General features: G+C 34.7%; 1 protein-coding gene across 7 annotated transcripts in view; it reads right to left on the bottom strand.

The window, feature by feature from the left end:
• ZNF280D (zinc finger protein 280D) overlaps positions 1 to 27,504 on the bottom strand; it is a 222,862-nt gene that overhangs the window by 80,097 nt on the left and 115,261 nt on the right. For 4 of the 7 annotated variants that reach the window (XM_087427618.1, XM_087427606.1, XM_087427598.1 and 1 more), the window contains exons 2-7: positions 15,460 to 15,505; positions 15,279 to 15,347; positions 10,787 to 10,933; positions 8,113 to 8,178; positions 7,873 to 8,012; positions 66 to 183 (exon numbers count right to left, since the gene is read on the bottom strand). In XM_087427618.1, the coding sequence (XP_087283744.1) occupies positions 66 to 183; positions 7,873 to 8,012; positions 8,113 to 8,178; positions 10,787 to 10,933; positions 15,279 to 15,306 (499 nt within the window). In that variant the 5' untranslated portion in view covers positions 15,307 to 15,347; positions 15,460 to 15,505. Of the gene's footprint in view, positions 1 to 65; positions 184 to 7,872; positions 8,013 to 8,112; positions 8,179 to 10,786; positions 10,934 to 15,278; positions 15,348 to 15,459; positions 15,506 to 27,504 lie in introns of those variants that run through there. The other 3 variants (XM_087427610.1, XM_087427628.1, XM_087427624.1) reach the window with 3 other exon arrangements.

Here is a 27,504-nt window from a genome sequence, read left to right on the forward strand (position 1 = left end):
AAAATAGATATGCATATTCATCAAGTTTCTTTTTTATAATTTTCTGAAAAAGTGCTAAAACCAACCTGCTATAGAAAGTGTTGGTCCCCCTTGGAAATGTGATAATCCTGTATCCTGGGTCAAGTCAAACAGTAACTCTGAAGAATTATTAGATACAGCTCGTGATGAGTTCGTTATATAACCCTGTTAAAATATTTCAAAGGAAGAATATTACATTTATTCCACATAGTTATAATTATTTTGTTTCATAAACTTTCATAAAAGTAAATTCAACTGTATGCCAATATCACAAGGATAATCTTTGATGACTCAATTACTAATAGGTTATAAAACATAAAGGTAATTATTACTATCTGCCAAAATTATCGTCTACTAAAACTGAAAGCAAGTTATTACTTAGAGCTGGCTTATTCCTGACTAGCCAATTAAAATGAGGGGCAAATTCTAGTCTGATTTTTTCAAGGTAAAAGAAACATGTAAACCCATTTTAAATCAATTTAAGATTGATACACTTTAAACTAAAAATGCAATATTCTCATCAAAGAACAAATAGAACTTAGCAAAATCTTTGGGTAAAAGCAAGGAAAAAAAAGATAAACATACTAATACAACCACAAATTTAAAAGCTTCTATACCTCTATAAACCTTACAAACAAAATATCAGGACAAACAAACTGGGAATCAATCTGCAGTATTGTACATTGGGGTTAGGGTGCATACATCACGTGGTATGAGTTTTAGAATAATCTTTACTGGAAAAATTTATAAGCCAAGGGTCAGGAAGAGAAAGAACTGGGTCCCCCTACTCCTCCCACCATCCCACAGAAAGCCATGCCGGACCAGGCAATCTCCCACCTTATAGGGCAAATGTGACAACTGCCTGATCAGCAGGGTGAACAAATAAGAAAGCCAGGCAGACAGAGTTTAGAATGGAAGCTGTTTATTGGAATGGTCTGGGCCAGCTGCTCCACTCCTGGAAGCCTTAGGGCTCAAGGGAAGTTTCAGCCCTTCCATCAGGAGAAAGGGTGGTCCCAGCTAGCAGGAAGATCTCAAGAGAGGAGCGAAAAGTATGTGATGAATCATGTAGTCAAGTATAAGGTAGTATAAATTTATATGTTAGCACACATATATATATTTAGTATAATTAATTATGAAAAGTGTGGTCAATATAATTTAGGGATATATATACTTCAATACTATTATATATTAAATATACTGATACACACACATAAAATATATTCCGATGCTATTTTTATAGAAGACATCATTGTGGAGAATAAGCTCTCAGAGTGACTCCTAGACCATTCTATGTGTCATAATATATAACAAGCAAAAGATTTAAGATTAACAATGCTTAAAAATCAAAAGGGAAAAAGTCACTTTAAGAGAAAAATGGGCAAAGGACATAAACTGAGACACTTCAAAAGCAAAATACAAATGCCCAACACCTACAACAAACTTTTTTGCAAGTTACTAGTCAAAGAAATGCAAATAAAGACAATGCTAATTTTTAACTACTGAATTGGCATTGTTTTAAAGACGATAATATCTAATACAAAATAACTGGCCACTCCTCTTAAAAGTTATCAAGGTCATGAAAGACAAAGAACGAATAATATGAAAATATGAGGAGACTAAAAAGAAATAACTAACTGCAAGGTGTGATCCTGAACAGGATCCTGGGAATGAAAAATGATATTAATGAAAAAACTGGTAAAATTCAAATAAGTCTGCAGTTTAGTTAATGTTAATTACCTCATTATGATAAGATGTTGGCATTAGCAGAAACTGGGTTAAGAGTATATGGGAACTCTTTGTATTTTTTTCCTATAAGCCTAAAATTAGTTTGAAATAAAGTTAAAATTTAAATATTAAAAAGTTATGATAACAATCAGTATTGGCAAAGTAGAGGTTATATTTTGGTACAACTTTTCTGTATGAAAATTTTGGCAGTAGCTGTCAAAGGCTTTATATAAATTCGCATTCTTTGATCCAACTATTCCACTTTAAAAATTTATGGTAAAGAAATTAAAACGTTTAATGGAGAATTATTTTTAATAGCAAAAATATTTCTTAAATGATAGACTATCACGCAACCACTAATATCACGTTTCTGAGAAATATGCAATGACATATTCCTGGTAGAATGTTCAGTTAAAAAAGAGGAGTATGCATCTGTGTGTACAGTATGGTCCTGAATGATATACTCTATACTCTGCCTGCAGCAGGGGGAAAAAAAAAAATCAAAATACAGTATATAATTTTCTGTCTTTTTCTAAACTTTCCCCCCAAGATACATAAGACTTAAAAATGGAAACAAAAAGGTTTTGTTTGTTTTGTGCTTTTAAGTTGAGGGATAATTAAGTTTTAAGAATTCTGGTTTGCAACTAACTTTTCTATCGACATGGGTTTGTTAAGAAGTCATGGAAACAGGTATTGAAGCAACCCAAACCACTCTAGAATTTGAGGTCTACCAGGCAGATAACTGCATTTAAGCCCTTATGTGTAGTATAAAAAAGTCACTAATGCCATATGACTTAACTGTAACCAAGCACAATCTTACTTCAAGGTAAATATTTTCTCCAAATATTTGCACTTAAAAAAATGGAAAATACTCACTTGCATTTTCCAAAACAGTTCTTTAACAGAAACATAAAGTTATTACTGTTAAACACTTTCCTAGGAAACAACTCTGGTTAATTAAGGACCACAATTTCAGAGAGCAGGCACACGTTATTCAAGAATAACTGGTTAAAATAATTCTCCAACAGGGAATTTTTTTTGTGTGCATGAGGAAGATTAGCCCTGTGCTAACATCTGCCAATGCCTGGGCTAACATCCACGCCCATCTTCCTCCACTTTATATGGGACGCCGCCACAGCATGGCTTGCCAGTGTGTCGGTGTGCGCCCGGGATCCGAACCAGCCAACCCCAGGCCACCACAGTGGAGCGCACACACTTAACTGCTTGCACCACCAGGCCGGCCCCTCCAACAGGGAATTTTTAATGTCATAAAACAGTTCAGAAAGATATCAAATACAATTGTAAGGGCAGAATAGGTGCTATACTGGGATTCAGAACACGTGCACATTTAACTATGAACCTTGCAAACTGAAATAAAAGCCACAAATGTGTTTTAAATTTACTTGCACTTCATGGTACGTGTAAGTATTTAATCAAGTAGTTGCCACAACAGTACTAATAATTACCTAATATTATGCTCCATTTTATAAATAAGTAATAAAATAGGTTAGGTGTGATTACGTAAGGTTCCCAATATAGCCCCACTTGTTATTGATGGAACTGTAATTAGAACCTGGGTCTGTCTGGTTACAAAGCCTATGCCCTTAAGCTATATCACACTGACTTTACAAGTGATTATAATATATCCCTGCCTACCTGAAAGAGATCTGAAAGAGATGTTGAGGTATAGAGATACTCCATGAAAAAGTACACACACACACACAAAACATGACATAAAATAAAAAACTATAATCATAATTTATTTAAAAAGTAACTTCCAAAATCCGACAGTAAATTCCCTTAAATAGGATTCTCAATTCATTCCAGAATACATCTCTGTTATTCTAAACTTTGACTGCACAATAGAATCATTTGGTGAGTTTTAAAATCATATCATTTCCAGGACCCACCTAGACCAACTGGCAAAAATCTCTCCTTTTAAAAACTCCCCAAGGCTGAGAACCACCAATTGAGGTGATTTGATTTAAAAACTATGCCCAGGGCCGGCCCCACGGCTTAGCGGTTAAGTGCGCGCTCTGCTGCTGGCGGCCTGGGTTCGGATCCCAGGCGCACACCGACGCACCACTTCTCCGGCCATGCTGAGGCCGTGTCCCACATACAGCAACTAGAAGGATGTGCAGCTATGACATACAACTATCTACTGGGGCTTTGGGGGAAAAAATAAATAAATAAAATCTTTAAAAACTATGCCCAGAGAAATAAAACATTCTGAGTTAGAAAAAGCTCTAGTTTCTAACTTTTATAACACCAAAGATACCACCCCTCACTTTGTTATTTTTCTCTCCCTAGGTCCAACATTGGAAAGATTTTTTATCTATCAAACTGAATTAAATAATGAAGTTTCTTTTTCCAGTTTTCTTCCCCCAAATGCCAAATAGCTTATGATAAGCATGAAAAAACCACTGAGTTAATCTGATTCCAAGTAACAGCAAAGAATCTTTACATTTTTGGTAGTTTTTCATCTTTTGAAATACTAGAAATAGCTTGTGGGAACCTTAGGATCCAACATTGAGAGTCAGTGGTCTGGGTAAAATCTCTCATTTTAGAAATAAAGAAAATGAGGCTCAGAGAGGTTTTGACAATGCTTAAGTTAAGAACAAGGTAGAATCAGCATGCAAGTCTCTTGCTTCAATCTAAGTTTTTTAAACTACTAGTCCAGGGCTCATATCACTATTAATTATTATTTCAGAATGCTGAAACCACAGAAAAGGATTGGGGGCGGTGGTGTTTGCCCAAAGATATTCTTTTCTGTTATGATGTACAACATCTTCAAAATGGAAGTGGGAGTTGAGTTTATTTAGCCATAGATTTAAAAGGCTGTAGCCTTCCTTTCCGTTTTTATGCAAATTAAAATTAAATAACTCTTCTATAAAAGATATCACCTCAAAATATCAATTTTTAGTGCTAACAGATATGTAGATTACCCTATAGTAATATGATATGAAATACAGGGAAAATCGATTATTCATACTAAAAATATTTGGATTCAATTCTGGTTTTGAACTTGAATATTAGCAAGAAAATTTATAGGTAATTTGGTAATTGTTTCCCTTACTGTCAAAAGAACAAACAGTTCAAAGAAAATTTACTACTATTTCCCTAAGGCCAACGTCAAATAGCTTATGATAAGCATGGGAAAACCACTTAGCTAACTGGATTCCAACTAATTGCAAACAATCTTTACATTTTGGGTAACTTTTTGTTTTAGTACTCTAACTCCTTGGTTTCAGGACCCCTTTATACATTTAAAAATTATTCAGGACCCAAAAGAATTTTTATTCAGGTGGGTTACAGCTACTGATATTTACCATATTAGAAATTAAAACAGAGAAATTTTTTAAAATATTTATTAATTTTATTTTAAATAACAATAAGCCCATTACAGATTAACATAACATTTTTATGAAAAATGACTATCTTGCAAACACACAAAAAAAATCAGTGAAAAGAGTGGCATTGTTTTACATTTCTGCAAATCTCTTTAATGTCTAGCTTAATCAAAAACTGCTGTAGTCTGACATCTGCTTCTCCTTTCAATCTGTTAGGCCATGTTGCTTTGGTTGAAAACTATAAAGAAAATCTGGCTTCATAAAGATATATAGTAATTGAAAAAGGGAGTATTTTAATACAATTTATGATAACTGTGGACACACCTCTTTGATACTACACCGAAACTCAACAGTTGGTATTTTCTTAATGGTTTGTTGCAATGTGGAATCTGACTCCATATCATGGAAATTTTTGTACTTGGTTACATTAAAATCTATTGGTCCACCTTGCACTTTGAATAGATCTTTTATCCATGCATGATTTTATTGTAACATCATGCACTGGTTATTTGGAAAATATTCATTTCTTTGAATTACGCAGATATTCCAAACATTGACAAAGTTCATTACACAATATCAAAAAAATCATATTTATTAATACCATATCTATCAGAAAAGTCTTTAAGTATTAGGAAACTGTCAAGATCATGGTGGCAGACACAAGTTTTCCAAAATTCTAATTTTTGTTTGAAAACTCAAATTTTATCATTGGCAAGAAGCATTCTATCAGTGGTTTTCCTTTAAGTGACAGGTGCCCTTTGTTCAATTTTGAGGAAATGTCTACTCATGTGTGTATGATTCTCTTCCTGTGAGTGTGGACAAGACATGTGACTTGCTTCTAACCAAAAGAATACAACAAAGGTGACAGGATACAGATGATTTTGTGTACATGATTATATCACATAAGACTGTAATACCATCCTGCTATGGACTCTCTCTCTCTTGCTGGCTTTGAGGAAGCAGGCAGCCATGTTGTGAAGACCCACCTGGCAAGCAGCCAGCCAAAAGCCAGTAAGACACTCAGTCTGACAATGCTTAAGGAACCAAATGCTGCCTATAACCATGAGAACTTGGAAGGAGATACTTCCCCAATTGAGCTTCAGATGAGACTGCAACCTCAGAGCCCACACCTTGAATAGCTTTGTGAGACCCCGAAGCAGAGGACCCAGCTAAGCCATGACCTGACCCACAGAAACTATGAGATGATAAATATGTGTGGTTTTAAACCACTAAGTTTGTGGTAATATTGATATACAGAAACAAATAACACACCATGGTTTGTCAGTCATTCTCTCAAGTAAAAATGGTCTTCTAATTTTAAAAAGTGGTTGTTTAGTTCACAATTCAATCACACAAGTGCTTTTTCTCAAGATAACCATCATACTTCAGATATAGAAGTGCTTTATGTATACTACCCATTTCATCACACAATATATTTTTAAAAGACACATATTCAAGGGTAGAGAGTTAACAAAATTAATAACATTTTGAATATGTCATCAAGGAAATTGAGTATGACTGGAATATTTTTTATTGTGAGTGCATGGTAGTGGCTCATACAAAAACTACTAGTATAGCTTGGTACCACAGTCTTGATTCATATTAAGGCACCAGCAGTTTACCCACCATTGCTTTTGCATCATCATTGCAAGTGTCAAGATGGTGAAAAAGGAAAATATGGTCTTTGTATTATTATAACAATATTTTTGACTCCCAAATCCTTGAGTCTTAGAGGAACCCCAGAAGACTGAAGACTACACTTTGAAAACTATTACACTAAGGCAATGCTTCCATTTTTTTTAAAGTATACATTTATACACAACACATATGTATGTATGTATGTATGCATAAACATATAAACTATGGGTTAGGCTGGATTGAAATCCCAGATCTATCACTTGCCAGCTGTGTGACCTTGAGTGAATTATATAACCTCTTTGAGTCTCAGTCTCCTTTTTTTGTTGTGAGGAAGATCAGCCCTGAGCTAATATCTGATGCCAATCCTCCTCTTTTGGCTGAGGAAGGCTGGCCCTGGGCTAACATCATGCCCATCTTCCTCTACTTTATATGAGACGCCGCCACAGCATGGCTTGACAAGCTGTGCATTGGTACACGGCTTGGATCTGAACCCGCGAACCCTTGGGCTGCCGAAGCAGAGTGCACACACTTAACCACGGGGCCGGCCCCTCTCAGTCTCCTTAACTATAAAACAGGGATAATAATAGTGCCTACTTCATAGGAATGTTTAAGAATTAAATAAGATTAATTTATGTATAGCACTTAGCACAAAGCCTCACACATATTAATAGCTCAATAAATATTAACTATTACCATTAACTATTACATTTTGTTAAGAGTTTTCTTTAACTAAACTACAAACATATGTTTTCAGAATAGAAAGCTATGATAGCCTCGTAACAATTTTCCCAATTAAGAACTAAGAACACTTGGCCTAGTTTACAATCTTAGTTTGCCATTATGCAATATTCTTTACTGATTATAATTTTATTCATGTTTTGATAGCACAGTTTTCAATACTGTACCTATTTAATTTAAGCATATTACCTGATTTATGAACAGGTGGGGTATTTAGTTCCTACAGTTATTATTTTGGGAACCGGTTGTGCTATCATAAGGATGGTGACATTTTCTGATGCTGATTATGCTTCTATTGGATAACTACCCATGATAGTCCAGAATTTTAACTGGATATTGTTGATATTGATAAATAATATCCAATGTATCCCTGAGCTGACTGTGTAGTTTCAGAAACACTTACAGGTTTAGACAAAGGCTGAACAATAACAGAACTATCTGAAGATCTAGATTCAGGATGAAAATTTACTGGCGAGGCAGCCACTGGATTTGATGTTGGGTTCGTGTAGTGTTGACTTGTAGGCTTGAATGCAGCAGTAATACCTGTATTTTAAAATTACACAATATATTGAATATATTTCTATATAATCAATGATGTCAAAATACTTCACTTTAAAATTAAAATAGTAAAATAATACTGTACCTCGACTGAGTGCACCATTCTTTATTCCCCTTGAATATGAGCTGGGGTTTACTCTATTCAAAATATCTGTAAAAAATTATATTTATTTTAAAATTCATTGTTTGAATGAAATATATATTAACATAATAGAAATCATAAATTGAAAACAATTAAACCGATTCCTGGAAGGAGTATATTAAGTTATCACTGATTTAAGAATACAGTTAATTTTAAACATACATACCTTTATCTACTAAAGAAACAAGATTACCAACCTTGTTTCCTAGAATAAGAACAACCTTTCTAACAGTAACTCAAAATTCAAAAGCCAGAAGTAAAAGATTGATAAATCTGACTACATACAAGTCAAACCTTCTTCTGTATGGCAAAGAAATATGCCACATAATTAGCAAAAATTTTCCAAAAATATATTCATATACAATCTATAATTGAAGTATATATCTTTCTTTGAGTGATGATAGGGCTGTACATACACTCAAGTTCCTATTACTGAAAATCAAACCTTTGTCCAACCTCCATAGCCCCATTCACATCCCTAAAAGTCTTGAAGTGTGTCATTATGAGAGGTCTCATTGGATTATCTGACCATTATTCTGAAGTTCTGAAAGGGAAACTATCAGAGATTGCAGACTAAAATGAACCTACAGTTTATCAGAGCATGTTATAACCTAAGGGGTTTCAAATCTACCACTATACCAGAAGTCAACTGAGCCTAATATGACTTTCAGGATCAGTTTATTTAAAGTTTCCAATTCTTGCATGCATGTGAACTCTGTAACTTCTGGGTTATTCAGTAATCAAACTAAAATTTGGAAGAGTGGGGATTTACCTAAAATTGTTAGAAAAAGGTAAAAGCACAAACATGAAACCTCACAAAAATTTCCTTTTTTCCCCTTATAGTAGAAAAGAACCAAATCCCAGAAAATAATTCCATAAAGGGCCACACAAAAGTATGGTTGTTTCCTGATAATGGCAATGCAGTGCTCTATACCTAAGCACTACAGATGTCTTATTGAAAAAAAAACTGCTCAAACAACTTGACACTGTTTTCATTAAGAAATTCATTAAGATTGCGTATTTACTCAAACCATCAAAAAACTATTGCTAAAGTACTTCTTGGTGGTTGTATTCTACAAAACACAAGTTTTTATCCTCCTTTTTGGCAGTTCTATATAAACATTTAACTCATATTCCATATATAAAATATTCCAGGGCTTACACATAAACAACAATAAAATCATTTAAATTCTTCATCTTAGCATTTCAGAAAAGAAATTCTACTGGGGTGACTCTCCTTTTTGACAGAATTATTTTAAAACTAATATACACTGTTCTAGTTGAATATTGTTAAACAGTCATCTACAATGAGTATATATTCAACATGAATCTTAACTGTCATGTTTTCAATAAGAGAATTTGAATAATAATTTTACAATATGGTAATATTCCAGTATAAAGTAATCACAGTGACTAGAAACAGTAATTAAGAGAATATATAATTATGTTCCACTATCATCAACAAGCATGCCTTCATGTCTAGTTCAATTTATAATCGAAGTAGCACTCTACTTAGAACCTCCGTGACAGATTATCAATCTGCCACAGGAAATGGTATTGAGAATTCAATTGTTTAAGTTATTCTCCCCCTGATAAAACTGAGTAAAAGTGCCACTCCAAGTTTAGAAGCAACAGAAGAAAGAACCAGGCTTTCAAAAAATTTAAAAGTACTCTCTTAGTCACACTTTTAAACACTACCTTGGTAAAAAAACATTAGTATGCTGGATACATTCTTTGGGAAATTCTCCTGGCTTAAACAAACATGTAAATGCAACGGAAAGGATCTATTTTCTCTTTCTCCCCTGAAATTTGTATAGTGTTTCTCTGCACTTACATACATTTTTGAGTGGACATTTTAACAAGTGTCATTGGTCTCTGCTTTAAGATTGTAACAATGTCAAATCCAATTACTCTAACTGAAATCAAATAATCCACAAAGGTACGGAGGTGTTCTGCTAGTAAACCATAAGGATTTAAGTGTTAACTAACTGCTACAACATCCAAGTACAGTGGCTGCAGGCAATACCCTACTCTTTCATGAATATAAACTCGAGTTGCTGGAAGATGGGTATGGTCGGAAGCCGCAAGCCCTGTTAGAACACAAGCCAGAGATTGTATAATTGTTCACTGCGTATACATTTTGTAGCTATGTATAGATAACACTGCAATGAGGCAGTTGCCTGGATGTTAGAACCTCTGAGATTAATACAAACTTATTTAGTATATTCTGACATTTTAAGCAAAGCATTCTAAACCCTTCCGTTTCTCTACTTCTGGGTTTAAGTGAAAAAAAAGAAAAATGAACAAACAGATAAACAGGTTACTTGGCTCCACTAAAAATTATTTCTAAACTCAAAAGACCTCCAATGCCACCAGCTAATCTTAGTCTATTTCTTCTTCTCACATCTCATATTTTAACTTCTTACCTCCTTCCTCAAGTCCCCAATCATATTCCCACTTAGATTCTCAAATTCTTAACTGACCTCCCACCTAATCTCTCATCCCCAACTCCTTACAGAGAAACAAGGACATCAAGTACCTACTAGACAATTCACAAGTTTTTATAGAATAGAAACATTATTCTATAAAACTTGGCTTACTAAAAGTAAATACTTACTTGAAATTGCTGGTTTTGAACTTGATATCTCTCCAACAAAGATCGGCTCATCATCATCATCATCCTCAACCTCTTTTACTTTCTTCTGCCATGGTTCTAACTCTTCTTCTTCACATTCCATGAAGAGTTCTGCCATTTTTGAATTATCTAATTTTCAAAAGGAAAATTAGATAATTTTCAAAAATAAAAATAAATACATTTTTTGTAATACACAGTATGATATTTAAGATATCCTTTAATAATCCTAATAGCAATTTCTGAATTGGTATTTGTAGTTTGCATATGGTAGCAAAAGTGAGAAACTCAGAGCTCGGTCTCTAGGATATAAACTAGTAAAATTTAGATAGAAAGACAACAGATAGATAATGGTTGACAGTAGTTATTTACAGTGGACAGAAAACTTGAAAACAGTCAAAGTGAGTTTCAGTTACATGTTTGGAATATGATTATATCTACAAAAAGGACTGCACCTAACCATTATCTGAAAAAAAAAAAAAAGTATTAACAAAAGGGAGATAAACTAAGAATAAGAGGCGACAGGTGGGAAATATATTCGAAAAACTGAACCAAATTCTGGAATGCCTGGAGCAAAGCAAGGATGAGGTGCTAGACTAAAATAAGGGAACAAAGTGAGGCTTATTCCATTCAGGGCAAATTAGACATTTCTCACCTAAAGAAACAGACCAAAGAACATACAGTAAATATCACCATCCTAGAAGTTCTGACCAAGCACAGAGTTTAGGAAGTATTTTAGTGTCTTACTCTTAAATATGGATGGACAACCAATAAATGCCAGAAATTTTAGGAAAACCTCCTGTCTTTCAGACCAAAATCAATAAAACAGATATAGAACCCTAAGGAAAAGAGCTATTATAGATGGCAAGAAAAATATTAAGAGAAAATATAATTAGCATCTTTAGAGATATAAGACAAGAAAGAATGTTATAAAAAGTTATATTCAGAAAACAAAAAATAGGATTAAAAATATGATAGGCAAAATTTTTTAATTCACTTTTTAAAAAAGTTGAACTGTCCCCAGAGATGGAACTAAGCAAAAAAAAATATATATATATACACACGTGTGTGCAGAGAAAAGCACATATAAAATAAACAGAGAAGATGACACAGGCTATTAGAAAATCAATTTCAAAGGTACAACATTCACCTAATAAAATTTACAGAACAAGAATAGAGAAAAAGCAGGAGGTAAGTTAACAAAGAAATAATGCAAGAACATTTCCTAGATCAGAAGATATAAATCTCTGAGTTGAAAGGCTCCTCTAGCACCCAGCACAATGATCAAGGAAAAAGTTATACCAAGACATATCATGAAATTTCAGAACAACAGAGATAAAGAGAATATCCTCAGATCTGTAGGGGTTGGTGGGGAGAAACAGGTCATATACAAAAGGTCAAGAATAATAAGAACAAGAACAGCAGCTAGAAGACAGTAGAACAATGCTTTAAAAATTCTTACTACAATTATTTTTCAATCTAGAATTCTATACCCAGTCAAACTTTTCATCAAGTGTGAGAGTAAAGACCAGCAACATCACACAAGATTTATCTCCCATACACCCTTTCTCAGGAAGCTACTATAGAATCCACCAAAACATGAGACTTAAGAAAGAGGAACACACAGGATGCAGAAAACATGGCCTTCAACACCATACAAAGTCCAGGACAACAGAAGTTCAACAGGCCTGGAGGTTGAACAACCAGTCCAGACTGGATCAGGAGAACAGCACTTCAGGAGGAATGTCTCTGGGAGGCCAAAGAAAAGATGATTAATACTTTTTTTTTTTTTTAACATTTTATTTATTCTATTACTTTTTATTTATTTATTTATTTTGAGGAAGAGTGGCACTCAGCTAACATCTGTTGCCAATCTTCTTCCTTTTTCCCCCCAAAGCCCCAGTAGATAGTTGTATGTCACAGCTGTGCATCCTTCTAGCTGCTTCTGTGTGGGATGCCGCCTCAGCGTGGTTACTTGAGCAGTGCACAGGTCCACACCCAGGATGCGAACCAGCAAACTCGGGCCGCTAAAGCGGAGCATATGAACTTAACTGCTACACCACCAGGCCGGCCTCAGAAAAGATGATTAAAACGTAAACTTTTCGATTACCTGACAAGTTTTACTGTGTAGAAAACTGAAGTGAGAGGCTACTGAAGAGTGTGGGAAGACTTGGCTATAGATTTTAATAAAACTTCACAAATGAAAAAACATGAAAAGTATTAATTGCTGGATAAATCAAAAGAAAGAAAGAAAAAAAAGTAAAAGGAAATGTATTCCCTCATATGCTATTCTATGTAAAACAGCATATTAACAGCATATTACTATGCTCATCAGTGAGCAGTATTTATTATGGTCATCATAATGAAAACATCAAATATGGATTTATCCAAAAATTGAGATAATAATTATATTGAAAGACACTTGGAGGGAAGGAAGCGGTAGCTGTAAGAAAGCAAAACTCCGCATGATACAACATTATTAGAAAATGGTTAAAACTGATTATGCAACAGAGGGATACAGCACACATGCATATGCACATAAGCACCCTTCAAGAAACTGTGGTTATGCCATTTAAAGCCTTCTCAGAGTGTCTGACTTTTTAAACTTTGTGCATATATTGCTTTAAGCTGAGATGGAGGAGAAGAAGGAAAAGGAAGAGGAGGGGAGGAGGGGCAGGAAGAGAAACAGTAGTGAGGGCCTAAACTAAAGCAATAACAATGGAGATGGACACAAGGGGTGTTTTACTAGATATTTGGAATGTGATGGGGAACACTACAAAAGAAAAAAAAAAAACCTCCAGAGTTCTGGCTTAGACAATAATATCTTTTTTTTTTTTTTAGGAAGATTGGCCCTGTGATAACATCTCTTGCCAATCTTCCTCTTTTTTCTTTTTTCTCCCCAAATCCCCAGTACACAGTTATATATCATAGTTGTAGAGTTGTAGCTCTTCTATATGGGACACCACCTCAGCATGGCTTGAGGAGCAGTGAGTAGGTCCACGCCCAAGATCCGAACCAGCAAACCCTGGGCCGCCGAAGCGGAATGCGCAAACTCAACCTCTACGCCACCAGGCCAGCCCAATAATATCTTTAATTTATCATTTAAATGTAGTCATTTTTAAGGGTAATTTTTTTAATGCTACTTCTACCTTTCACTCAAAATTAAGACAATGTTCTATCATGGTCTTAAAAGATACTAATTAAAACAGTGCTTTGGGGATGGCATATAAGGCAAATATCTTAACAAATTATGAGTCATCTTTTTAAAAATTTTAAAAATTTCTCCCTTCTATAAAAGTATGTTACAAATCATTTCCTGTCCTAACATTATTTAAATCTTTAGTAATCCACCTACCAAAAAAAAGGGGCCTTCCCATTTTCCTAAATGTCATAAATAAAATGAACTGAACCTTTTCTTTTCTAAACTATACTGTTTTACTAATTATGTAGAGTTCTTCAAGTCAAATGATTAAAAATATTATATGTCCAAGGCCAAACTGAGCTCCTTGAGAGTGTATTTCCGTCTACACATTAGATACGCAGTAGGCACATGGTATATAATTATCTATGGACTAGGAAACTAGGCAAAGTCAGGCAATGTCTAATTTTTAAAAATTAGGGAAACTTGTATACTGATAATAAAAGGATCATTTATTTCCAGTTGGTGTATGTTATGGGCTGAATTTTGTTTCTCCAAAATTCATATGTTGAAGTCCTTACCGCCAATACCTCACAATGTGACTCTATTTGGAGACAGGGTCTTTAAAGAGGTAACTAAGTTAAAACGAGGTTACTGGGGGCGCTCTAATCCAATATGACTGGAGTCCTTAAAAGAAGAGATTAGGACACAGATCAACGCATGGAGGTAACACCATCTGAAGACACAGGAAGCAGACGGCCATCTATAAGAGAGAGGCCTCAAACAGATCCTTCCCTCATGGCCCTCAAAAGGAACCAATCCTGCCAACACCTTGAACTTGGACTTCTAGCCACCAGAACTGTGAGAAAATAAATTTCTGTTGTTTAAGCCATTCAGTCTATGGTACTTTGTTATGGCAGCCCTAGCAAACTAATACAGAAGACAAAGGGCATCCTCATTCTTTTTAACAGGGCACTGCCATTGTCAATATATCCAGGATATACTGTTAAGAAAAAATTTTTAAAAGACACATAATAGCTTTATGATTTTTTTTAGAAATAATTTCTTTTTTCTCTATGCATAGAAGAAATATATGTGATTACATACACCAAATTGATAATAATAGTTATCACTGGGCATAAGGAGAAAACACTTCATTTCTACTTTACTCACTTTGTAATTTACATTATTTGTTTTTATGTGAGCATTTGTTACCTTAACAATTTTAAGTGTTTTTGTCTTTAAGAAAATGTGCCTACCTCTCATCCTTTCTCCTAAAGCAAAGTTATCAGTACAAAAGCCACGTATACTAGTACCAGTCGTGGCAGCAACACTTACTTTTCAGCTGAAAAAGGTTGTCGCCCATCAAGTTGCAGAGTTGACTTTCTGTAAATTGTCACCTAAGTACTGACACATGATATCAGTCAATTTTATGAGTCACTTTAAGGAATGCCAAATATTGAAACATGAAACTCGGGATTCAGAAATTCTTGGATCGAATTTTGATCACCAAACTCACCATGTGACTCCAAACAAGCCAGAAAGTTATATCTCAGTTTTCCTTCCTATAAAGTAAAGATACTTAGTATTAGAGTGGATTTCATTAAATTAAATGTATACATATTTAATGTTTTTTCCTATAAAAAGCTCAATTTTTAAGTTTGATATGTTTGACATATACATATACTTCACTTTACATTTGGTAATAGGTAAAATGGTGATTCTATTAAGTACTTAGTACTTGAAGAAGTCTGAATTATTAAACTACAAATAATTTTTTAAAAGCATCCTTATGTAAAAATGAGTAATCACCTCATAATATATTGTTTTAGTAAGTCTGAATTATCAAATGCTAAGTGACATTAATCTTTAACTGTTACCTATTCTTCACATTTCAGATATAAATGTAATTATTTCCATAAGAAAACAATTTTAAATAAACTTTATATTTTTCTGGGTTTTTTATCAACAAACTTAGAAGGAAAAGAAAATTAGTTGGATATATTTCATCATAGATTAATTCATTCAAAAATAACTACCCATTGCATCTGTATACAAGACAATGTGTTAAGTTCTAGGGAAAAAACAAAAATGTTATAGTCCTTGTCTTCAGAAATTTACAATCTAGTATGTCTATAATTCTTTAGGTTTGGAAAACAAATGTTATTAAAATAAACATTATCAAAAAAAAACCACTTGAATTGCTTTATTTAAAACAAGAATTTGTTTGCTGCATTCCAACACACACACACACAACAGCAGAAGTTTTATAACATACACAAATTTTTTAAAAACTGTTCTAGCTATAAAGCAAAAAAGGTTAAAAATTAGACATCAGAAACCTAAAATATTGAGATACACAGCTAATTCAATCTTCACATTCCTCTTTATCCTCAGGCTGACAAAAGCAAGTTCTCCTGCTTTATTTTAATTTCCAAATTATTTGGACTGAATTAGTCCATGGGGAAAAAAAATTATTAGTTTAATTTTACAAGTTACTGCTATAAACGTCTGAACTATCACAAGAGCCACTAGTGCATCTTGTGCTTAACTAAATTCACCAAGTTCTACGGTCTATTTAAATTTCTTTAACTCAGTTATTTGAATAGAGCTAGTCTCTACACTAAAATCAGTGTTATGGGAATATCAGCAGATAAATATATGACAATTCTTGCTCGGCATTAAGAATCTACCACTACTAAGAATACAGAATATTTTTTTATAAACCATTATGACCTCAATAAAATAACTGAAAAAAAAGAATACAGAATATTTTTAAGTGGCATAATTATACAGCCTATGAGACTCATATATAATATTTTTAAGTGATCCTATAAATATCTCTTAGCAAAACTCTAAAACTAGTATTCAATTTACAAATATTCAATTAATGAATGACCTGTCCATATGAACAAGATATCCACAGCCTATGACTATAGAGATGACTTAAAATTCAGTTCCTCAATTTCACTAGCCACATTTCAAACGCTCAAAGCCACATGTGGCTGGTGGCTATACCATACTGGACAGTGCAGCCACAGAACATTTCTACTGGACAATGCTGGTCTAAAGAATCATTGCCATATTTCATTCTGGTTAATAAACAAATAAACACTTTCATGGATTCCTTTGGCATCTCAACCACTGGAGCATGCCAAAACTATCACCATAAGAACTTCTCAAACTACCACTTCAGAATTTTGGTAGTAAGGCATGGAATTCTATGAAGGATTAAATCAGCTGCCATTGAAGTGGAATATCCAGCAACGATATGCAGCAGGGATCCCAAAGCTCCAAAAGGTCTCTAGCTTCTGCAGCTCAGAGTTGGCCCCAAAATAGCGAGAAAAAGAGAACACTCTACTTCAGCTACTAACTCAGACAGAAATTTCATCTCCATGTTTAATACACTTATTTCTATGGAGGAAAAAAATGAATTCCAAGTAACTGACTTATCAAAGACTTTTTAGAATATAATATAATTCATTCATTTTTGGAGACTGCACACCACACAGATAATTATAAATTCCTAAAATTCCCTATTTTATTATTTTTTTGTTTCAGCTTTTATATATTTGAAATTCAACTATACCTTAAAGGATTTTTTCTACAAAAAAATTTTAAATCAATGAAAACGTGGGTTTAAATTTTTAATTGTGTGAAAAATTCACTTTTATCCATTGATAGATATCACCTGATGCAATGTCACTGTGTTATATAATAAAGGTAATGCATTTGATCTAGTACGTAGCACACACTATGGCAGAGATGTGCTATGTACTAGATCTAGTCCTATTTACTCCCTGATAAGGGAACAGATTAAGCAATTCCATAAACCACAACTGTAGAGTCTGCACATAAAAAAGAGCACTAGACTAGAAGCCAGACGAACCAAGTCATAGTCCCAGCACTCCCACAACTTTCAGTCAAGTCATCTTACAGTTCTGGGTCTTGTGCTCTTCAACTGAACGATTGCTAAGGTTTAATTCAGCTCTATACTTTATACTGAACTGTATACTCTAAACATTTATTAACTATAAATAGTAAAACTTGAAGAATGAATGCCAGGTTCAAATTCTGACTCAACCACTTATTAGCTATATGACCTTGGACAAGTTAGTTAATTTCTGTACCTTGCTTTACTATGTATATATACAGTAAATATATATATATATAAAAAACTTATTTCATAGAGGTATAATGAAGATTAACTGAGATAATATACACAAAGCACATAGCTCAGTGCCTGGCACACAGAAATCACTCAATAAATCTTATCCATTTTTAACTCTGGGCTAAATCTCATTTTAAAGAACTCTAAGAACTGATCACAATTTTCTTATTATACTGCAATTTACAGGCTATCAGGTGAGCATTTAAAAATCATTTTGTTATACAAGATCTTCATTACAGTAATATTTCTCATGAGAAAATTTTAGCTTTATAAATATACCTTCTGGAATGTGGCTATCAAATCTATTCTGCCATATTTTCATCATTTTATAGAAGCATTTATAAACTAGTTAAAACACAAATAACATAAAAAATTTTAAACTCTCATTAAACATAATACATATACCTACAATTTACCAACACTGTTAAATTATATACTACTAATCTCATAGAATAAAACAAGTATCTAATTCAAAAATACCAACATATAAAAATTAGCATTTGGAGCCAGCCCTGATGGCCTAGTGGTTAAAGTTCTCCACAGTCCACTTCCGCAGCCCGGGTTCACTTCCCAGGGGGCAGAACCACACCACTCATCTGCCAGTAGCCATGCTGTTGTGGCAGAAGAGCTGGAAGAACTTACACCTATACATGGCTATGTGCTGCGGCTTTGCAGGGGAGAAAAAAAGGAAGAAGATTAGCAACAGCTGCTGGCAAAGGGCAACTCTGTGCCCGCAAAAAAACAAAAATTAACATTCGGATAAAGCGTCATACCATTTCCATTAAAAAAAAACAACGCTATTTCATTCTACATGCATCCCTGTATTTTAACTTCTAAAAAAATCGTTTTTAAAAAGGAGCAAGCGGTAAGTAGAATACAAAGGTGAATGTGAGGAATATTGTGAATGGTTAAGTTTTCCATCTCCCCAGACCCCAAAAGTTAGTTATTTAACGAAATAATCCAAGAAACCACATTAGAAAGTTAATCTTCATTTTTTGACTCATCATAAAAATAAGGTTTTAATTGGGGATTGCATTCCTAACTAAGAAGCTGGCAGCACCAACACCAGATATGATTAATATAAAAGGGAAAATACAAAACAAAAATTAACATAATCATTTCAAATAATGAAAATTTATATTCAAAATAAAAATAAAGTTCAACTAATTCATCAATTTAGTCTAAGATTAACATGTTAGCTGTGAGAAACATTAAACCTTTAAGAATTTTGCTTATATACTTAGAAGAGTTTTCCAGTGGAATGATTTGCATGACACAGGGTCATTGGAACACTGTTCATAAAAGTCAGATCTGTCACTTATTCCTCTCACAAATTTCCCAAGAAATCATTCAAATCATTCCACTGACTTTAATGCTTTGGTTTATGCTCCATTCCATTTTATAAACAATTCTTTAGTTTCTGTCACTAATGGCATAAAAACATGGAGGTCCATAATTTCAGAATTCTAATCCCAAATGAATAGAGCTTAAAGGATTCAAAGTGGTTAACCTAATATTTCCAACCCTGATTTTGTGACCTCTCAAGAATTTCCAACTATCTCAAGGAGGTACTAGAAAATTAATTTTAATTTAATGTTCATTATCTTAAAAACATACACAAACTTTTGAGGAAGAAGAATCATTTTAAAAACTCTTTTATATCCATCACCTATTGATTCCATCATGGAAATTAATTGTAACGGGATTAGAAAAGCAGAGAACAATGATGTCTACTTTGGCATCACAAATAGAAACCTTAAATTGTAAGCAATAAACCCATATATAATTAAAAGAGAGACCACAACTAAAATTTGATTTCATAAAATTCAGGTATTTAAATATGAAATTTTATAAAGAAATTAACTTATTAAAAATTTTTATTTACAAACATTAAGCAGATGAAATTTCAAAACAGTATTTCTTCCTTTTATGCCTCTTTTTTTTTTAATGCTTTATGGTTAGAAAACTAAGTATCTATCTTTTTTAGAATCAGTCCAGTTGTTACTGTTAAAAACCACAGACTTATTCTTGAAAAGGGCACATTCCAACCACATAAAATACACTATTAGAAACATCTCATCACTAGCAGCCAAAATACTGCAAACAAAATACTGGTAGACCATAGAAACTTTAGAAGACATCTCATCAAATCTCACCCAGTTTCTGAAAGATTCTAATTCTTATTTTAAGTAGAATACTGCCTTCTGAAAATGGTCACTCCAAGAAAACGAGAAAAGGACCTAAAAAGGGGAGAATATGGATATACACAGTTTAATTTTTTAAATAAACCTAAAATTTCAGACGTCATTTTTAAAAGATTATACATTCAGGAATCTCAACAGTAAACAAGCAAACAGAGAAGGGGAAGGGTCGGGACTTAGCCTTGAAAGAAGTAGCGGACAAATGAGATCAGATCTAGGACAGGGAAAATCCAAGTCCTGAAAGAAGTTGCCCTAGCTATTTCCAATAAGGCCCAAAGCACAATCAGACCAGCTTCTGCTATCCCCCTCCTAACTTACAGAAAAAACTTCCTTCTCTGAAGGTAAAGAATCAAAGAATTCCCACTTTCATTCACCGAAATTAGGAGAAATCCAGATGGATTACCTAAAAGCCTAAAAGGGATCAGAATATGCCACCCCAAAATATGCCACTTGAGCTAAAGGGAACTAAGAAGCAGAAAACACAGAAAGAGCTCTCTGCCTTCCCCCATCTGTCTAAAAGCAGGACATAAACTTCCCTCTCCCATACCAGGAGTAGGAGAAACTACCATTAGCAGTGGAGACAGCAAGTCGGCACAGAGATGGGTCTGCACAAACAAACCTTACTAAAATAACCCTTTTTCCTCCATTAGTTTCCCCCATATATTTACCTCCCCTCAATTTACCACTCCTAGAAGACCAAACCCCTTTTCCTTTGTCCTGCCACTTCACAAATTTATCACCCTTTGTTAAAACGATATATAAGCCCCCATGTCTAACCACCTCTTTCCATTTCTTTTTTTCTCTATGAAGACCTCCATAAAGATAAAAATTAAAATATTAACATCAAATAAAATTTGTATACCTATTCTGTTAACCTGTCTTTTATCAGTTTAATTTGCAGGTCCCAGGCACTTAGCCTACGAGGACAAAGAAAAAGGTTTTTTTCCTCCACTACAAGCCAAAACAATTCTCCAAGTTAGTAAGCTTAATCAGGATTTTCTAAAGACAATAAAAATCCTTCATAATATAAACAATTAAAATCCTTCATAATATAAACAATTAAGACTTTAAAAAAATAATACACAATCATTTTCTATCTAATGCAAGGCACAATCCTCGATGCTGCACAGGATTTGAAAGTCCCTACCTCAAGAAGCTGTCTAGTAGGGGGATTATGATAAATACATAACTGTCATACAAAACAGGGCATGGTAGCTATAATAATAAATATTAAAAGTGCTGTAGCAGAGATTCTTGATAAGGTGTTGGGGGAACCACAGACATAAGAAACGTGCAAAATGTTGTGCATACTTGCACATTTTCCGGGAACGTCAAATTCTCACAAAGCTCTATGAAACAAAAAGGCTAAGAATCTCTAGGTTAGGAGGTTGAAAAACAATCACATCTAGCTGGGGGATTTGTAAATGCCCTACCGTGGAAGAAACATACACATTAATCCTTAGAGGAAAGATGTTTTCATTAGTGTTTTTTTTCTTAAGTAAAAATGTTCACTGAACATGATTCAAATATACAAAACTGTGTGAGTAAAAGGTATGAATCCTTATTCCCTCCCCTGCCCTACCCCCAATCCCACTCATCAGTTTGGTACGTGAAGCAATGGATAATAATAGTGATTAAAAATACAGATAGGGTTATAGTTCAGGGATATGAAGGGCATTCCAATGCTTTATATGTCTTAACAAAGGGCAATATCCACAGCAATGATTTGGATAAAGGACATACTGTGTGCAGATTAAATTTATAGAAGAGTAAATAGTATAATGGACGTTAAATAACAAATGAGGCTTTCAAAACAACTCAACAAGCTAGAATGAACAGTAAAATCTAGCATAAAATAACAGTTTTGTATTTGCTCAAAAAACAAAATTTACAAAAATACAAATTGAAGATGTACTACTTATCAGTTTTGGTAACCAGAGATACAGTGAGTCAGAAGGTCATTCATTTAAAAAGTATATTTAGGGACTGGCCTGGTGGCATAGTGGTTAAGTTCATGCGCTTTGCTCCGGCAGCCCAGGTTAGGACCCCAGGCGCAGACCTGCACACCGCTTATTAAGCCATGCTGTGGCAGGCATCCCACATATAAAGTAAAGGAAGATGGGCACGGATGTTAGCCCAGGGCCAATCTTCCTCAGCAAAAAGAGGAGGACTGGCAACAGATGTTAGCTCGGGGCTAATCTTCCTCACCAAAAAAAAAAAAAAAAAAGTAGAATAAACATGTACTACATGCCAGACATTGTACCAGGCAAGAATACAATGATGATCAAAAATTAAGACACAGGTCTTACACTCATTAAGCTTATAGTCTAGACCAGCAACAAACACTCATAAAAGAAATGTAAATTGACAATGATAAGTGCTATGAAGGCTATGGGTATGGAATTTAAAAACTCAGAGTAAGGAAATTAGGTCTAGTTAACAATCAAAACTGGCTTCCCTGAGAAAGCAATGATTCTGTTGTTGTTTGATGAGTTGGAGTTAACTAGGCAAACAAGAGAGGGAAGAGAGCATTCCAAGCAGAAGAAATAGCATGCGCAAAAGATCTACAGCACAGCAAATATGAGAAACTGAAAAGAAACCAGTGTGACTGGAAAAGATGCAAGAGCGTATACAGTAGGAGGTAAGATAGAAGTCAAACAAACGCAGCACCTTGGAGACCACGTTAAGGAATTTTCTCCTTATCCTAAGAGCAATGGAAAGCCACTGAGGGGATTTTAAGCAGGAATTGATATAATCAGGTTTGTGATACAGTGACTTGAGTCTAAAATTAGAATTTGAGTCTAAAACAAATTCTGAATTTGAGTCTAAAATCAAAGAGATGGTGGTTTTATTCTAGTCCGTCCTAATCAATCTCCACTTGGAATACTGTGTATTGGCTATGACTCAACTACAAGTTACAGAAAACCCAACTGAAACTGGCTTATGCAAAAGAGAATTTATTGGCTTATTTATAGAAACAGCTACAGGCACAATTTAAACAAAGATATGTGAACGTGATTTTTGTCTCTCCATTCGTGAGCTTCACTTCCTCTATGTTGATTCTATCCTCAGAAAGGGTCTCCCACTGTGAATGATTGCAGCAGCTCCAACTTAACACCTTCGAAGATTGAAGTCCAGGATAATGGTAAGAGGACCAGCTCTGATTGGAGCTGATTGGCTTGGCTGAAGTCATATGCCCTTCCCTAAGCCAATCTTTATTGTTAAGGGATTGTGATAGGTTTAGTCCTAGATCATATGCTCCCCCTGGAACCAGAGGTAGAGACTCAACCCAAAAAAAATCAAGATAAAGACTAGAGGAGGGGATGTTCCCCAAAGGACAAGGTAAGCGTGGATAGATGCTGGGTAGCAAAAACAACAAATGTCCACTACACGGAATTAGAAGTAGAGCTTCGTCTAGGTTAAAGGGCTAAAGATAATTAACCTAGGAAACATGAGACTATGGGGTAGGGTGGTAGAAGTGAAAGCTGTTACACATTTTAAAGTTTATCATGAGAGGGCCGGCCCCCTGGCTAAGCGGTTAAGTGCATGCGCTCTGCCACTGGCGGCCCGGGTTCGGATCCCGGGCGCGCACCAACACACCGCTTCTCCGGCCATGCTGAGGCCACGTCCCACATACAGCAACTAAAAGGATGTGCAACTATGACATACAACTATCTACGGGGGCTTTGGGGAAAAAAAAAGGAGGAGGATTGGCAATAGATGTTAGCTCAGAGCCGGTCTTCCTCAGCAAAAAGAGGAGGATTAGCATGGATGTTAGCTCAGGGCTGATCTTCCTCACAAAATAAATAAATAAATAAATAAAGTTTATCATGAGAAAGAAGGAAAGAGGGTGACTTGTTCTTTGTGGGTCGAGTGATAATAACAATACTAGTAATATTTACTTGTTTTGAGTAAACTAGAGAATTTAATTCCTAATCTTGAGCTTCAACACAACTACTTAATTCATTACATACTACAAGTTATTATAATTATAAATTATTATTTATAATAACAATTATCATTACCATTAGCCAACATTAATTAAATGCATACATTATTTCATGTAATCCTCAAAAACTCTGAGATAGACACTATTATTATCCCCACTTTAGAGCTGTGGAAGTTGAATTCTAGAGGTTAAGAACCTTGCCCAAAGCAATAAAACTAAGCAGTAAAGCAAGAATTCAAACCCAGGCACTTCAAAGGCCAAAGATTTCAGTCACACACTATTTGCCTCCATCAGGAACAAGACCAAAATTGCAGGGTGGCAAATTTCATCTAAATATAAAAAGAAAACAATTAGCAGTTAAAATATCAGGAAATGAGATGAACTCGAGATGTGAAAGATCACTAATGAAAATTCTGAAAAATTCAAGCATTACGTAATTTAAAATGGCCACTTTCAAGATCCCCAAGGATCCTTCCAACCCTAATATTGTAAACATATCCATCTAGTAGAGGTATGTAAATTTTTGCCCAGACTGAAAGACAAAGGGGATTTGTTATTATTTCATTAAAAAAAAACTGTCCTAATTCCGAATGTTGAATTTTGAAACTTCCTTTTGGAATTATGAATAAAATATTTTGGTAATCAACCTACTATATTCAAATATTATCTAGAAACTTTCAAGTATAATATAATAAATGAAGCAGTTGGGTTGAAGCTCAATACTAAAGATGAAAATCTTGAGTGTATTCAAAGCAAGTAAATTCCTAAAGAAAAAGTAATAGTTGATAATTTTAAATAAACAATATAAATTGCATTTTAATTAATAAACCTATTTGATGGTTTAACTCAGAACTCCCAATGACATCAAGATCTACTTCACAGACACTGATTCAGAGCAAACATCTCAAATATCAAATCATCATGATAAACCAAGTTTTTGGCATTTTAACGTTTTTGTTAACGTGAAATGTTTTTTTGTTGTTTTTTTTTTTGGTGAGGAAGATTAGCCCTGAGCTAATGTCTGTTGCCAATCCTCCTCTTTTTGCTGAGGAAGATTCGCCCTGGACACATTCACGCCCATCGTCCTCTACCTTTTTATATGTGGGACGCTTGCCACAGCATGGCCCAACAAGCAGTATGTAGGTCTGCACCCAGGATCCAAACCTGCAAACCCTGGGCCACCAAAGCAGAGTGCAAGAACTTAACAACTATGCAACCAGACCGGCCTCTAACACAAAATTTTTTTAATGTAATAAGTAGAAAGCCTGTGCTTCAGCAGACTGCTCAAATCTGCAAATAGGTCTAAATCAGCAGTCATCAAAAGTTTCCATGTAAAAGGAACACTTCTTCACAACAGGGTATGGGGAATCTCTTTGCACCACCTCCTCCTCTTCAAAGTAAAACCCCCTGCTGGTCCTGATCCAGGCTGCAGACCATTTGCTCTAGTTATCACCACCCACTCTCTCAGTCAAAGATGAGGTGAACACAGTAGGGCAGCTACTGCATTTTCTACTGCACAGTATTTTGAAGGTATCCATCTGAAGATCCCAGTAACCCTCCCAACAGCCAAATCAACCTACCTTTCCTTCACTTTCATTTTCCTTATCTTGCATCTATTTTGACCCAATTTCTTGAAACACCCTCCTCAATAATTTTCTGTATACCAATAGACTGGTTCTCTACCCACCTCCTCCTTTTTAACTCTTTACAGATTCTCCATATTCTCCTTCCCCTTAAATAATGTAAAAATCAGGTTTTCCATAAAGTTTAAACCTCGGCCCTATGCAAATTGTACCCTAAAAGATCTAATAAATTCGTCTTAGCTAACAGTTCTCAGTAGCAATCCACAAAATCATCAAATAGTAACCTCCAACCCCGACTTCTCAACTACTTTCTAGTCCTTCATCTCTCAACTGCTGAAAACTGCTATCTGGATGCTTAAACTCACCTCAAATTCAGAATTTCCAAAACTGAACATAATTTCCCCTCAAAAATTAGTTCTAGAGTATTACTCATAATAGCCAAAAAGTGGAAATAAGCCAAATGTTCATCAATTGATGAATAGATAAACAAAATGTGGTATATCCATACAATGGAATATTATTCACAATTTAAAAAATGAAGTACTAATACATGCTACAACATGGATAAATCTTGAAAACATTATGCTAAGTGAAAGAACTCAGTCACATATTGTATGATTCCATTTATATGAAAAGTCCAGAATAGGCAAATCCATAGAGACAGAAAGCAGACCAGTGGTTGCCAAGGGCCGCAGGGAGGGGAAAAAAGAGAGAGACTGCTTAACGGGTAACAGGTTTCCTCCGGAGAAGCTGAAAATATTCTTGGATTAGATAGTGTTGATGGTTGTACAACATTGTGCATGTACTAAATGCCACTGAATTGTACACTTTAAAATGCTTAAAATGGTGAATTTTATGTTACGTTAATCTTACCTCAGTTTATAAAAATTATTTCTACCTTCACACTTCTCTTTTTCTGTCAATAAAACTGTGATCCTTCTGATCTTGAGTCCTTGGAATTTTTTTCAATGTCTCCCTCTTTTACTCATCATATCTAATCAATTCCCCAGTCCTATGGAGTCTTCCTTCAAAATGTTTCCCACAACCACTCTTGCCTTTCCATTCACTAAGTATTTATTCAGGCCCTTAGAACTTCACACCCATAGTAACAGATTTACTTTATAAGACTCACTTTATACTCGATCTCTTAGCATCCAGATCTATCTGCTTTGGTCCATTCAATACAGAACCACCAAATGAACAATTTTCTAAAATAACCTTTTCATTGTGTCACTTATCAATTCCAAACTCTTCAATAACTCTCCACCAACCCATGAAGAGCTGAGTTATCCTACTGCTAGAAGCTTCCAGAGTACGGTGAGGTGCAGAATAGGCCAAATGCTCTAGGAGCTGGCACTTCCACCAGTGGTTGATGCTGCCAGGCTGCAAGGCTAGTCCTGAGCTGTCCAGCCCAAAGAGAAGAGAACAGTAATCCTGAGATAGAAAGGAAGAGGTTGAAGTGAGGGAAGACCAAGGCATCACATCTTACAAAATGAATATGCAGCATCTAGCACCCAGGAAGTATTACAATGAAAGAGATGAACTTTTTCTGAGACTCAATTTCCTCATCTGTAAAGGATGGATGATAATACCACCCATCTCAAAGTTGTATTTGTTTTCACAATGAAATATGATAACTGTGAATACACTTTATAATTTC

Source organism: Ceratotherium simum, chromosome 3 (assembly GCF_057802395.1).
Source record: "Ceratotherium simum simum isolate JZ-2026a chromosome 3, ASM5780239v1, whole genome shotgun sequence".
Lineage (NCBI taxonomy): Eukaryota > Metazoa > Chordata > Mammalia > Perissodactyla > Rhinocerotidae > Ceratotherium > Ceratotherium simum.